General features: G+C 38.7%; 1 protein-coding gene across 3 annotated transcripts in view; it reads left to right on the top strand.

Moving 5' to 3' along the window:
* The window catches only part of LOC144603518 (ELKS/Rab6-interacting/CAST family member 1-like), a 422,464-nt gene that overhangs the window by 93,415 nt on the left and 313,889 nt on the right, over positions 1-15,160 (top strand). For all 3 annotated transcript variants that reach the window (XM_078416811.1, XM_078416813.1, XM_078416812.1), the window contains exon 13: positions 11,093-11,228. In XM_078416811.1, the coding sequence (XP_078272937.1) occupies positions 11,093-11,228 (136 nt within the window). The remainder of the gene's footprint in view (positions 1-11,092; positions 11,229-15,160) is intronic.

Here is a 15,160-nt window from a genome sequence, read left to right as displayed (position 1 = left end):
GGGGGATCTTATTGAAACATATAAGATAATTAGGGGATTGGACACATTAGAGGCAGATAACATGTTCCCAATGTTGGGGGAGTCCAGAACAAGGGGCCACAGTTTGAGAATAAGGGGTAGGCCATTTAGAACGGAGATGAGGAAGAACTTTTTCAGTCAGAGGGTGGTGAAGGTGTGGAATTCTCTGCCTCAGAAGGCAGTGGAGGCCAGTTCGTTGGATGCTTTCAAGAGAGAGCTGGATAGAGCTCTTAAGGATAGCGGAGTGAGGGGGTATGGGGAGAAGGCAGGAACGGGGTACTGATTGAGAGTGATCAGCCATGATCGCATTGAATGGTGGTGCTGGCTCGAAGGGCTGAATGGCCTACTCCTGCACCTATTGTCTATTGTCTATTGTCTATTGTCTACAGCAGAAGATGACATTTTCATGCCAAATGTTGCCTTGGAAATTATTTGTGGTGAATTTGCATGAGAATGCCAGGGATGATGTAATTGCTATAGACAGTATTAGAAAAGTAATAAGTGTCCACCAAGTCGCATAATCCAACTATGGATTATAGTTGGATTATAATCTGAAGAAGGGTCTCGACCCGAAACGTCACCCATTCCTTCTCTCCCGAGATGCTGCCTGACCTGCTGAGTTACTCCAGCATTTTGTGAATAAATCGATTTGTACCAGCATCTGCAGTTATTTTCTTATACGCATAATCCAACTGATGTGTCATTAGTGAGGCAGAAGCTCAAAAACTTGATTTTCTTGAACACAAGGAGAAACAAACATGGCAGTTTAAAATTGGCTGCAGGGGGATTTTAAATCAAAGCCTATTGAATGAACTCTCTCAACAATTATTATGTTAAACTTTACATGTATGCATATGGAAACTAGTGTAGAAACCATGAAGTGATATAATCACCAAATCTTATCTCTATCCAAGATGCATGGCAGTTAATTCACAATATTTTCCACTATATGTTGGAAACTAATATCACCGATGCAGTAACTAAAAAGATGGATGCAATATGATGGTCATGATTGTTATCTAATATTTTCTTGTTTATTTAATAATTTTTCATAAATTAAGATTGTTTTTACAGATGATTTTTGACCAACAATTAGCAAGGGTACCATAATTTTCTTTTGACTTCGATGGGAATAATAATTTAAATAATGAACTTGCAGTGAAACATTCTCTATTATTCTTAGTATTGAGAAGCTGAAAAAGGATTTTCAAAAATAAATGTTTTACAATGTTTTGGGACTGTAAAGAAGTTTAAATCATTAGACCAGCAGCTGTATTTAATAACGTATATATAAGCATGGCAAGTACATCTTTGAGCAATGAAATCATGCTCAACAAGTCCATGTAATAACTCAGTATTGACGAACGTCTGTCTTGTAGATCCTGCAAAGATGTTTTCCAGCTGTACTGTTCTGTCAATTAATGAAATATATTCTAATTTTGAACTTTAAAAAAAAAGATGCATTGATGTTATTGGTTCAATAAATGTTGGATGGCTGCAATTCCAAAGGGACCAACACAGTTCGCAATGTTGAGATGGCCAGGTCATTTACATGCTCAGACTCCTGAAACAGTTGCACTCTTCTGAGCTCTTCTGTGGGAAGAGATTACCGTGCAGACAAGGAAAACAATCAAGAATTTGCTCAAAGCTTCCTTGAAGAAATGCAGCTGAACCTGGGAATCCCTGGCCTGTGACTAGAAGAGGAGCATTTAAGATGATATTGAGAACCTGGAGGCCAAACATCAGGAGCAAACAGAGGCCCTGGATAAGCAGCAGAAAGAGCAGAGCACCCCAAAATATACACATCCCTTCTCTGCCCTGTCTGTGAAAGAATCTGCAGCTCCAACATTGGCCTCATTAACATTTCAGTACCCACAAAATTGGAGGGGAAGTATATCATCCTCGATCCTGAGGGACTTCCTATGATGACAATAACAAGGAGAAAGAAATTGTGACAGTATTTGTGAAGATACACAAAAAAATGTACAAGGGTAGACTATTAGTTGACAGATGTGGATATCTCAGGAAATATTGGCATTTATTGTCAATCCCTATTTACTCCAGAACTAGGGAGTAATTAAGAGTCAGCCACAGTGGTGGGTCTTGAGTCATATAAGGGCAGATTTGCTTCTCTGAAGGATATTTGTGAATCATATGGATTTTTGCAACGATGCAGTAGTCTCATGATGACCATGACTGAGATTTGAGACTGAGATGACTGACCATTCTGGATTTGTTTATCAGCATTGCATTTAAATTTTCTGACTACCATAGAGTCATGCAACAAGGAAACAGGCCCTTCAGCCCAACTTGCCGACCTAAATTAGTCCCATTTGTCTGTGTTTGGCATATATTTCTCCAAACCTTTCCTATCCATGTACCTGTTTAAATGTCATATAGATTGTTATTGTATCTGCCTCAACTATGTCCTCTGGCAGACACAAAATGCTGGAGTAACTCAGCGGGTCAGGCAGCATCTTGGGAGAGAAGGAATGGGTGACGTTTCGGGTCAAGACCCTTCTTCAGACTGATGTCAGGGGAAGGGGTGGGACAAAGATAGAATATAGTTGGAAACAGGAAGACTGGTGGGAGAACTGGGAACGGGAAAGGGATAGAGAAGGAAAGCAGGGACTATCTGAAGTTAGAGAAGTCAGTGTTCATACCGCTGGGTTGTAAACTACCCAAGCAAAATATGAGCTGCTGTTCCTTCAATTTGCACTGGGCCTCACTCTGACAATGGAAGAGGCCCAGGACAGAAAGGTCAGATTGGGAATGGGAGGGGGAGTTGAGGTGCTGAGCCACCGGGAGATCATGTAGGTTAACACGGACTGAGCGGAGGTGTTCAGAGAAACGATGGCAGCTTGTTCCATATACCAACCACCTTCTGTGTGGAAAAAGTTGTCGTTCATGTTCATATTAAATCTATCCCCTCTCACAGTAAACTTATTCCCCCTAGTTCTTGATTCCCCCTACCTTGGGAAGAAAACTCTGCATTCATCCTACCTATTTCCCTCATAATTTAATACACCTTTTGTACGATCACCCCTCAGCCTCCTGCACTCCAAGGAATAAACTCTGAGCCTGCCTAACTCTCCCTATAGCTCGGGGCCGCAAGTCCTGGCAACATCCTTGTAAATGTTCTCTGCACTCGTTTCAGCAGAATGGCACCTTTCCCAAAGCAAGGGTTCCATGGTAGCATTCAGACTTATGACTGTAGATCAATTGGTCCAGAACTGCTGTTGGACACGAATCTAACCACTGTGCTATGATAGCCTGACGATGAAGGGTATTCCAGATCCTAGATTGAGTTGGAGGGAAACCCACAACTGATAGTTTTTTCAATGTTCTAAATTTAAAATGAATTCAAATTGGCTTTGCATATGCATGTGCTGTTTTTATCAAACTTAAACGAGCTTTAAGCACGGTGAGATCGGAAATGAGCAGAATTGAAATGATAGTCATGCACTTAATCATAAATGGCAAAATAAACTTTTGATGCTCTTTTAGGATCATTCCTTGCAAGACACTGTTTTTTATGATGACATTCCCCAGATTAGAAGGGTGATCGCAAGAAATTTGTATAAAGAGACTAAATAGACACAGCTAGGGTAAAAGTGCTAAAACCAGCTCCCTTTTTTAAAATTCTTTTGCCATTTAACTATACAAAGAGGAAATCTACAGTAGCTAATAAACCTACCAGTATGGATGTGAGAGGAAATCAAAGTACCTGCCAGAAATCTAAATGGTCACAGGAAGAGTTTGCAAATTCCATACAGACAGCATCCAAGGTCAAACTTGGGTCCCTGGAGTTTGAGCTGCACCACTGTGCTGTTTCTATTTTAGTTATCCAAAATATAATAACTTAGAAATAATCGATATAAGCTCTGACATTTTAGTGCTTGGTGCATATTTCAAAATACATTGCTGGGTGCTCTGTGGAAGCTTTGGATATTAGTTAAATCCAGAAGCTATATTATTAATAAAATCCATTTTTGTTTCTGAGTAATTGGATATTCTACTCTTGGGAATGCATTATTTTACTTTGGTAATGGGAAAATGGATTACATTTTTTTAGGGCACTTTCTTAAATATATTTAATTATGAACTACTTGTCAGGTGTACAACTAATAAAATATGAATGGCTTTTATTATAATAAAATATAAATTCCCCACATTTTGTAACCACAGGGTAAAATCATATCCAGTTATATTTTGCAGCCTTTTGAAGGCCCAAGACTGATTCAGGTGGGAAAAGCAAAATTGCAACAGTTGATTTCTGAAGGAGACCATTCAGTGTAGAGACCATTCCTTCAGTTTCAATCTTCAACAATTTGAAATGCTTCTGAAGACTACACACGATGTTACTTCACTACCCACTGTGGATGGTCTCCAATGGCTTTATTGAAAGGAAGAGAAATTTAATAATTGTGTTTGACCACTGATTCACTTACACTAAAATATTGGTATCAGAATATCTTTGCTCAGGACTGTCATGTCCACTAAGGAAAAACTGCCTCATTGCCCTTGTCTGGACTAGTGAATTGGAATTAAATTGTTGAGGTTATCTGGTTCACATGTTGATGGGAGTAATTACAGATTCCATGGCTGTAAGATGTGCTGGGCAAGTGTGGCTCTGCGAAGTGTGAGTGGAAAAACTAGGCCAAAATCACTGATGAATGCTTCAAAACTCAACCCCATTATGGATTTTTGTTATTTTGGTTACGTTTAACCAAATCTAATAAAGTCTCTTAGTTGATTTGGGTAACTTTATAATACAACACGTCATCATAATGAGGTTCAGATGAATCTGCTGATTCCTCCTTTTACCCAAATGTAGAAACATAAGTGTTAAAGCGATCCCATGGGCACATGAATATGTGTTCAGTAAAACTCTGATAATCTGCTATGCCCAATTGTTTGGAAATCCCTATGATTCAGCCTCTTCTGATTCATCCTCATTGGAAGCTGATTCTCATGCTGTGTTGAACACACCAGGGCTCTGGTTCCCACACTCCTTCCCTGTTCCAAACTTATCATTAACTCTCTGGGACCAGTATCGGTCCTCCATTTAAACCAACTGAACCCTGGTTCCCCGCCTTCCCTTGAAACTCAGCCGAACTCCATTTGCGCACACCTGTGAAACTCCTTCCTGCGCTCCTTTAAAACATCGTATTTACTGGAAAATTTATTACACTCCTGTGTGACAACTTAAAAGTCAGGAATTGTGTGTTTTTGTATTAATTGGAATAATATCTAATAGTCCGGAAAATCTGGCAGTCGAGCACTAATAATAATCCAGGCATGCTGGATTAACATAGTTGTACTATCCATGCATGTAGACAGAAACACAGCACAAGATGTGCATATAAATATTTCTGGCTCATGTAATATATTTTACATTTGGTTAATAGACAACATCAAACTAGTTTTATGATTAATGGAAGAGAAATTTTACTATTGGATTAAAAAATGTAATAGTGCATAGTAATGTTAACATCATTTATGTGACTAGGATCTTGTCTAACTGACTAAAGTCAAACTGCAATTGAGCAGAAATGCCAAGGCAGAAAACGGGCCTATTTGCTTACACTGGGCCAAAAGATTAACCTTTAGTTTCCTTTCATGACCACAAATGTTCCATGTCATTAATTGCATGTATGCACTTGGTCCATATTTTTGCTTTCTTAAACGTCTGAAACTGACCACCTGTACTCTTGTTTTCCTTCTTTGTAACAGAACTTGCAGGCAATGTGTCTGAAAAATGTTTGGCAAACTGCTAAAGACTTGGCTTGTAAGCAAATTTTGTAATAATCATGTCAGTCGACCACACTTTAATTTTGATATATGTTTGTAAATATTTTTATAATAAGGTGTTAAACCGACCCACTACAAACTCAAAATAACATATAAACCCGTGAACAACTTTCCACATCAATAGCTCATGTTGTATCTTTCTTGATAATAAACATTCTTAGCTGTTTAGCTTAGCTGTTAGCCAACAGTCTGAAGAAGAGTCCCGACCCAAAACGTTACCTATCCATGTTCTCCAGGGATGCTGCCTGACCCACTGAGTTGCCTCAGCACTTTGTCTCGCTTGGTTATTTTAGCTGTTTTGCATAGGGATTGAATTTGATTATTGAATCTGAGTAAAATGTTGGTCTTTTTTTTGTTGAATGCCAACCAGGAAAACGAGATTGCATTAATGGGTGCCACAATGCTTTTCTTCCACAAGTGCACCTATTTGTAGATGAGGTGTAGGAAAATAACTGCGGATAGTGGTACAAATCGAAGGTATCACAAAATGCTGGAGTAACTCAGCAGGTCAGGCAGCATCTAGGAGCGAGGGAATGGGTGACGTTTCGTGTCGAGACCCTTCTTCAGACTGTAGTAGGGTCTCGACCCGAAACGTCACCCATTCCCTCTATCCTAGATGCTGCCTGACCTGCTGAGTTACTCCAGCATTTTGTGATGCCTTATTTGTAGATGATGGTGGCAGTTACCCATGTCATGAAGCAGCTGAGCAAAAATGGCCACATTTCTTAAAACACATTATTCTCCTTTTAAGTTCTTAAAATTATCCCAATAATAAATTACAAACTGCTTCATATAACATGAGCAGTGTTATTGGAACCCATTGAGAAAAGCAAACAAATGTAGCATTTTTATTATGTAAAGTATTTGTACTGTGTGACCTTATTATAATTGAATGGGTGGTGAGATAATGTACATATTTGCAGATAGCCAATGGAGTGTAGTCTCCCTTTTGGTGAAATGCCATAGTTACCTCTGACAGTTTAAGCTCCCTGTATAGTTTACGTAGTCTGACCAGCTGTCGAGAAGACGATTCAAACAACAATATGGTGACTTAATCATGTAATGGAACCAGGCTGTTACATGATCCACTATATATATTGTGCTAAATGTTTAAATTCCAAGACCACATATGGGAGTATGCCAAATTGTGGATGTTGTATTTTAGTAGAAGTTTCCCAAACATGGCCCAAAATGTTGATGACAATATTTAAACATTTAAAAGAATGTATATAAAATATTGCTGGTCTTCCATAATTAATTAACCCCTCACTTAAAATGATTCTTGAAAGATTGGTAGATCGAACAAAGGATTGGCCATCATAAAGATTTTTTTTATCTGCACCAGTGAGTTAAAAATCATAAATAGAAACGCCCTATGTTCCATTTGCAGTGCCACAGATTAGGTTAATTCAGAGGCGTACTGATCACCAGATTAATTCACCAATATCCTGGGAACTAATCATCTCTGCATCCTCTTGGAGCAGAAGACAGTTTGACTCTTTAGTAGTGACTATAATAAGAGCAAGGAAGAGACCACGTGGATTCTCTTGAGGACTGTCAGCTGAATCAGTTATGTCAGGCACCAGGAATAAAGTCATATTTATAACTACATGTGCAGTTCCAATCTAACTATGCTGAAGCAAATGTCTGCAGTTTTGCGCTTAATCTTTTGACGAGCACAATTTTTTTTTCATCACTTTTAACATTGTGCATCTTTTCTTTAAAATCCATCTGGAAAACTGATTTTATGTAAATTTGCCAAAATTTAATGTCTGGCCAGAATTTTGAGCTAAAATGACATTCCTCCTGTTCTCCATTATTTTGTAACATTTAAAAAAAAGTATCCCCTCTACTGTAAACAGTATAGGGATCACAAGGGCCTCTGCTTGCAGAAAGCCTTTACTAACCCTTTGGGTCTGTAGACCCAAGTGAGAGTTTCTGAGGTGAGAGTAGAAAATCTGAACATTGTATGACTTAAATGGTGTTAGATTTGAAATATTCCCGAACAAAGACACTGAAAGCAAACATGCAAGTACAGCAAGCATTTGAGGCAGATGATATGATGCCTTTCATAGCAAGAAGATTTTACAAGAGTAAGAATGTGGTGCGACAATTAGAGGTCTGTGGCGAGACCTCACCTGGAGGACTGTGTGCAGTTTTGGTCTCCTTTCCTAACAATGGATATACTTGCCATAGAGGGAATGCAACAAACGTTCACTAGACTGATTCCGTGGATGGTGCGATAGCTGTATGAGGTGAGATGGCCGATTAGAATTGTATTCACTGGACTTAAGAAGAATGAGAGGCTTTCTAAATGAGTGAATGTCTAGGACAGTATTTCCCCTGGCTGGGCAATCTAGAAAAAGAGTTCACAATCAAAGGAAACGGGAAAGGACATGTCTGCCTTACATAATACATAAGCTGAAAGATAAAGTAGAAACGTACAAAGCAGGAAGAATGGATTTATGTGAGAATGGATGCACATATTTTTATTCCTGAGAAATGGTGGCAATTTTGTGCGTTACTGCTGCCATTTCCCAACATAAGGGCCAGCATTCAGATTGTTCTCGTGTATGTGGCCGAACTTGGAACTCATTACCTATTGGGTAACATTTCTTCCATTGCCTTTGTGGAATCCACTGCAGGCCTGCATAGTTGTAGAGATTCTCCCCCACATACCAAGGATTCACCACAGCAGTCTATGTCTGATTAAACAAGGCACGCAGTTCTTTTCTATTCCTAATGACTATGACAACACAGTTTCATTAATTGTTTTTGTTTTTTTCAATCTAAAGTGCAATCTTTAATATTGTAATGGTTTGATAATGTTAACAGTTTTTTTGTTTTTATGTCAGTAAAATATATAAACATTTGTAATGATAACTTTGACAAATGGCCAGGCAGAAGACATAACAAACAGTCATCGAAAACCTTTTGTACTTTTTGTTGTTGTTGGAATTACTTGTTCTAGCATCGATATGATGCAGTGCACTACTTACATTGCAGTCGGCTCTGCCATCCTGATGAAAATTGAGTCAGTTTAGCCCGCATGTCCTGAAGCATCCACTCTTAATCTTCTTTTTCCATGCTGCAGATTTATAGGATTTTGGTTTGGCCACATTTAGAGTATTGCATGCAGTTCTGGTCACCCCAATAAAGGAACAATGTGGAGGTTTTGGAAAGAATGGTTTACCAGAATGATGACTGAATTAGAGGGTATCAGCTACAAGAAGAGGTTGGACACAGTTGAATTGTTTTTTGTGGAACGCCGAAGGTTGAAAGAAGACCTGATAGAAGTATTTAAAGTTATGAAAGGCATTATGAAAGTTATAAGGTAGCGATTCAGAGCTTTTTTCCCAGGATAGAGATATCAAATACTAGAGGGCATAGCTTTAAGGTGAGAGGAACACAGTTTAAAGGAGGTGTACATAGCCATTTTTTTTACGTGGTAGTTGGCAGGAACATACTGTCGGGAGTTGTCGTGGATTTCTACCCCACAGATTTGTAGAGGAAGTGTTATTGGGTTGTTCAAAGTTGGATCGATCAGGTATATGATCAACAAGTGGGGTATTGACTTCTCTAACTTCAGATAGTCCCTGCTTTCCCTCTCTATCCCCTCCCCCTTCCCAGTTCTCCCACTAGTCTTCCTGTCTCTGACTACATCCTATCTTTGTCCTGCCGCCCCGCCCCTGTCACCCATTCCTTCTCTCCAGAGATGCTGCCTGACACGCTGAGTTACTCCAGCATTTTGTGTCTACCTTCGATTTAAACTAGCATCTACAGGGTTTTTTTTCCTAATTTTGTGGGGTATAGGTAGAGAGTGGGAAAGTGAAGTGTCTTCCTGGACTGAACCAACTGTGATTCTTTTAAATGGCAGAAAAGGCTCAAGGAACCAATTATCGTACTCTTGGCTAATTCAGGGACCTGGTTCAGCCATTGTCATTTGTTGAGGGCCAGGCAATCTGACCTTCAAAATGTCAAAGTAACTGTGGCTTATTTAAAAACAAAATAATTGTGTATTCATAACATTCTTTTTTTAAATTGTGGGAGCACCTTAAATATTACAGCTCTAATCTCTCTATTGTATATTATGTTAGCTAGCTATAAAAAATATCAGAAGGGAGATTGAAGCATTAAATTAATCTGCCAGAAATGATACAAAATGTGCTAAGTAACACCAGTCTTAAGTCCTTGCTTGCCTCAGTAGAGAATATGATTGTCTAGAGTTCCTTCCTTGGCTCGGTGACTCCTTGGCATCTTTGCCATTGCATCTTTAGGGAATAGAAACACTAATACTTTGGCACATGGTTTATGAAATATGTCATGGCCTTGGAAGGAATGCAGAAGAGATCTATTGGAGGGATTCAAATTATTCAGAGACACAAAAAATGTGGTGATTAATGACTTTAGATTTGAAAAAGTTAAACACAGTTAAAAAATATTAAAAATCATGAATGAGTTTGATAGAGCATGGGAGATTGTAATCTGAGAATTCAAGGAGTAATTAGCAGAAAAGCTTGAAAGGAGATGTGTTTTTTTTAACCTAGTAGCTTGTTATTATCTGGAATATCCTACCTAAAGGGAAGGTTGAAGTAGATTTGATGGTAACTTTCAAAAACAGATTGGGTGCACTTCAAGGATTTTTTTCTGTGTTGTGGAAGAGCAGTGGAGTACGACGAATTGGATAGGGCTTCCAAAAAATCAGCACTGGTACTATGTGCCAACGATCTTCTCTTAGGATATAGGATTCTGTGGCATTCTCAATTAGCTGCCAGGAAGACTATTTGTTTTTGCTGACTGTAATTGTATTGTTGTTGCTGCAGATTTGTTTGTAACCCACTGATTTTCAGGACTTTCAAGTGATAAAGTTCAGAGAGATTTTGACTCAAAATCTGCTGTATTTAATTATACTATGATTCGGACTCAAAATTGTTATGATGAGAATTTTTTTTTAAAAATTGTGCTTAAATTGGATTTAAGGTGGAGTTGGAACTATGGAACAGCTTTGGTTTGTGCCCTGTGAGCCACAATGACAAATTTCATGTATGTTCCAATTGAATAGATTATAGTACATGAATCCATAAAATCGGATTAGCCTGACTTTATATTTAATTACTACCTCAACTGTTCCATTGTCTTTTCAAACAATAGAAATTTCAGCTGTGCTGGAGTGCTATGGAAACTAGTTCTCTGCCTGCACATGGTACTGATTTGGATATAAGTTCTTTAACATCTCATTATTCTTAAACAACTGTTATAGGCAAATGAAGGAACAAAGCAAGAAAGTAGCCAACCTAAAGCATAAAGAACAGGTGGAAAAGAAAAAGAACGCCCAGCTGTTAGAGGAGGCACGTCGAAGGGAAGATAATTTAGCTGATGGCTCCCATCAGCTTCAGGTATGATATTCAACCACATTGATTTGGATTTTATTTCATAACATTTGGATTTCTTCCTTAGCAATTTTAGATGTGTAGTTATGTCTGCTTGTGTGTCTCTGGTTCTGGAAGGAGTCCATTAATGTGAAACGTTACAACTTTGGGCTTGGGGAAATCTAGCATACTCTTGCCAGCATATGACTCGAACATCTGGTAGCTGGCTCTTGGGATTTTGATGCCACACTAATTATTTGAAAAACTATCAATGAAAGGAAAAACTGAAAATCATTGTCTTGCAGAAGGTAAAATTAAGAAATTACTCTTTCAGCAGACTAAATTACAGAAATATATATATATTAAAATACAAACCTGGTTAGCTTTTTACCGACTGTACCAAATTATACTTTTAGACCATAAGACAGGAACCATTCGGCCCATCGAGTTCTCCGCCATTCGATCATGGCTGATCTATTTTATCCTCTCAACCCTATATTTTTAGCAGTGAAATGAAAGAGTTATGCTTTCTTTTAGTTTCAGGCGCTGTTGTCCTCTGACTTGAAGGTTATACCCAGAATTATCTTCTGTACTAGTTATGATACTTATGGGTGTTCATTTTACAAGGCTGGATCTTTTATAGTCATTTGGAGATATCACTGCACCTGTTGACTCCAGGAATCACCGTTTGACTCCAGGAAAACATGATTTTTATCTTATCTATGGTTAAATGGAGAACCACTTGAATATGCAGTTGTTTCAGAATCCAAGTGTTTAATTATTCCTGTTCATGCTTGAGAATTATACATTTTATTTTATTTTAAGGCATTCTTGTTTCCCAATACAGTTCTCTGTCCTAGGTTTCAGATTCAGAATACCAATGTAAGAGCAAGCAAAATACATATGGGAAAGAAAAACATCAGAGTTGCCACGGAGGAGACTATTTTTCTTGGGCTATTGCTGAGAATTGTAGATAACTTGTGCCTCTTCTAGTACTGTGGATCTGAGGTAGCTCCTGAGGCAAAAACCATAAACCCTGCCTGAGGTGCAGCTTCATGGAGTGGGTGGGTATAATGGGAGGTGGTACATTATCCATTTTGAGTAATCGTGGACCAGAGATTTGACATCTTTGAATTCCTCTGTCGTCCTGCTAATTTCTTGTCGTGATGGACCTCGGAGCAACATGCTTGTTTTGTAATTTTGGTTTTGTGTATGTGAGTGACGTGATCTACCCTTCAGAATTGGCAGAATAATTGCAACCTTACTGTTGGGGATGTTGGCTTGGGGGTTTAGTGGTACAACAGAATAATTCTGATAGGAAATACAGTGGAAGTGAAATGAGAAGAACAGACTTGCATTGACATTCAATAACACAATACTGATTGTTTTTTCTCTGAATTGGAAATTGATTTGTTCTTTCTATTGTGCAATATAATAATGACCATTATCATGTTGTTTCTGGTAATTTGACCAGGTAGGGCTAAATGGCTCCCCTGATGCAATTTCCATGCCAGGAGCAGACGGGATGATATTCCCCAGGGCCACGTTGTTTGCAGATTTACAGGGAAACTTTGACTAAAGTGCCCTAGAGTAGCCCCTGTAAGGTATTCCCAGAGCAACAGTGTATTTGCAATGATGGACTGAAGATATCTGTTGGATAAGTTGATAAGATTATGCCATACCCTCCCTCTACTCTCCTTGCTGCATTGATCACCATCCCTCCCAATCTGATTTCAATCCACGCTAACCATGATCCCAGTATCCAGAAACACTGATTTGCTACCCTGTTATTCTCCATTTTAAAGTCTTGGACTCAATCTGCCTCTTCACAAGAGCCTGAGTTACAGAGTTCACGGAATCAGATGCCTGTGGCTTCCCGTGTCTGAGCACAACAATCTCCAAACTGCCACTCCCACTCCCACACTTCCCAAACCCTCTGATCCAGTCACACACAACACAGCACAACCTATACAAGTTGCAACTACCATGAAAACGGCATCAACTTTACCTTTAACCTCTTCGGTATCTATTACTGAGATTTAGCTTGAGCATGTGATCACTGGCCATCTGAAACCCAGCCGGAGGACAGTGCATCCGATCGCACATTTTTGATCTTGACCTTGCAATGATGTAGTCAAGTCAAGTCAAGTCAATTTTATTTGTATAGCACATTTAAAAACAATCCAAAGTGCTGTACATCAGTTCAGGTACTAAGAAACGGACATACAATGGCACACAAACATAACAGCACATACATAAACAGTTCACAGCGCCCCCTCAGAGGGCCTCAAACGCTAGCGAGTAGAAATAGGTTTTGAACCTGGACTTAAAGGAGTCGATGGAGGGGGCAGTTCTGATGGGGAGAGGGATGCTGTTCTGCAGTCTAGGAGCTGCAACCGCAGCCTAATGAAGTCGAGTGCAGCTGAAGTTAGGGTGCACTGAATTCCCATAACACTACAATTAAAATTGCAATGGCTCATAGTGCCTTTTCTTCTGGAGACATAAAGGCATCTGAAGATGTGCAATGTGCTCCCTGTCAAATCTTTTGTGTGCCATTAAATAGATTTTATGCCATTAGTTCCTAGTTTCTGGCCTTATTGCTGTCATTATCCTTAATTTTATAGTTATTTGCTGCAAAGCACTGCAAATTTAATAGAAATAGAAAATCACAAGTTCCTGATACAATCCAATTCACAGAACAATGTAAATAAATCTTAAGCAATTTTTATATAATATGTGTTATCTTAGACAGGCCATTATTAATTTTGTTTTTCCAAAATTACCAATTTCATTGCTGGTATTATAAATCCTTTCTATACCAAAAATGAAAACCGATGTTTTTTTTGCATTGCGATTCTCAAACATGCTTTTGCTGATGAAGCTTTAAACAGGGCACTTTGAACAGAGACATAACAGCATAATGTCACAATGAACCCAGGCAGAAAGATAGAAAGTCGTTCTAGATTGAGAACCGTGCCTTGAAAGGCAATTTAAATGTTGCATTGGCATGGATTAGCTCCCAAAAGATTGAGGAAGAAATGCAAGAAAGTATGTTTAATTACAGATTGCTATTAAACAAAGGGATTACTGACAGATTGCTGTAAATGTCAGACTCATTTTGGTATTAATTTATTGCATTAAACAGCATTTAAATGTCACCAGGTGCAACAATAAAAAACAAATACTAAGAGAAGATGTTACAACTGTTTAATGGAGAGTGACTTGGAGACCGTGAGTTTAGAGAGAACATTAATTTTAAATTAGGAGTAGAACTTTTGGTTGTTCCACATTATAGAAACAGAAGCAAGTAATAGCCGTTTGCCCTCTCTTACCGCTATGCCTTTCCATAGTATCATCTTGATCTTTTACATCAAGGTCACTTTCCTGCATTAATCCCAATATCTCTTTTGTTCTCTTAATATCTAAACCAAAATATATCAATCGCATTCATGAATATTCTCAGCATTTGAGCTTTTGTCTCTTAACCACAGATTTCCAAAGATTCGCTGTTCAGAAATTTCTGCTTACCTCTGCTTGGATTTCGAGAACTAACTAGCCAGGGGAAATATCAACTCTACACCTACCATCTAATATAAAACATAATGTTTGGATACTTTTACATTATGAAATTCAACTCCGAAAGGGCAGGGATGGCTAACCTGTTCAAGTTACAACTATCATCGGTGTTACACCTATCAGTGTCTGAAAAAGGGTCTTGACCCGAAACGTCACCCATTCCTTCTCTCCAGAGATGCTGCCTGGTGTTACTGAGTTACTCCAGCATTTTATGTTGAGCTTCGGTGTTACCTTTCACCTCTTTGGTATATATATATATCTTTTGGATATGGAAAACAACAAAACACACAAGAAACAGGCTGCAAACATTTATTAACACCTGCCTCAGGAGAATACTAACATCTTGTGGAGAGACAAGGTAAGCAATGTGGACCTGTGGAAAA

The sequence above is a fragment of the Rhinoraja longicauda genome, chromosome 20 (assembly GCF_053455715.1).
Source record: "Rhinoraja longicauda isolate Sanriku21f chromosome 20, sRhiLon1.1, whole genome shotgun sequence".
Classification (NCBI taxonomy): domain Eukaryota; kingdom Metazoa; phylum Chordata; class Chondrichthyes; order Rajiformes; family Arhynchobatidae; genus Rhinoraja; species Rhinoraja longicauda.
This window is presented reverse-complemented; position numbering and strand designations above follow the sequence as displayed.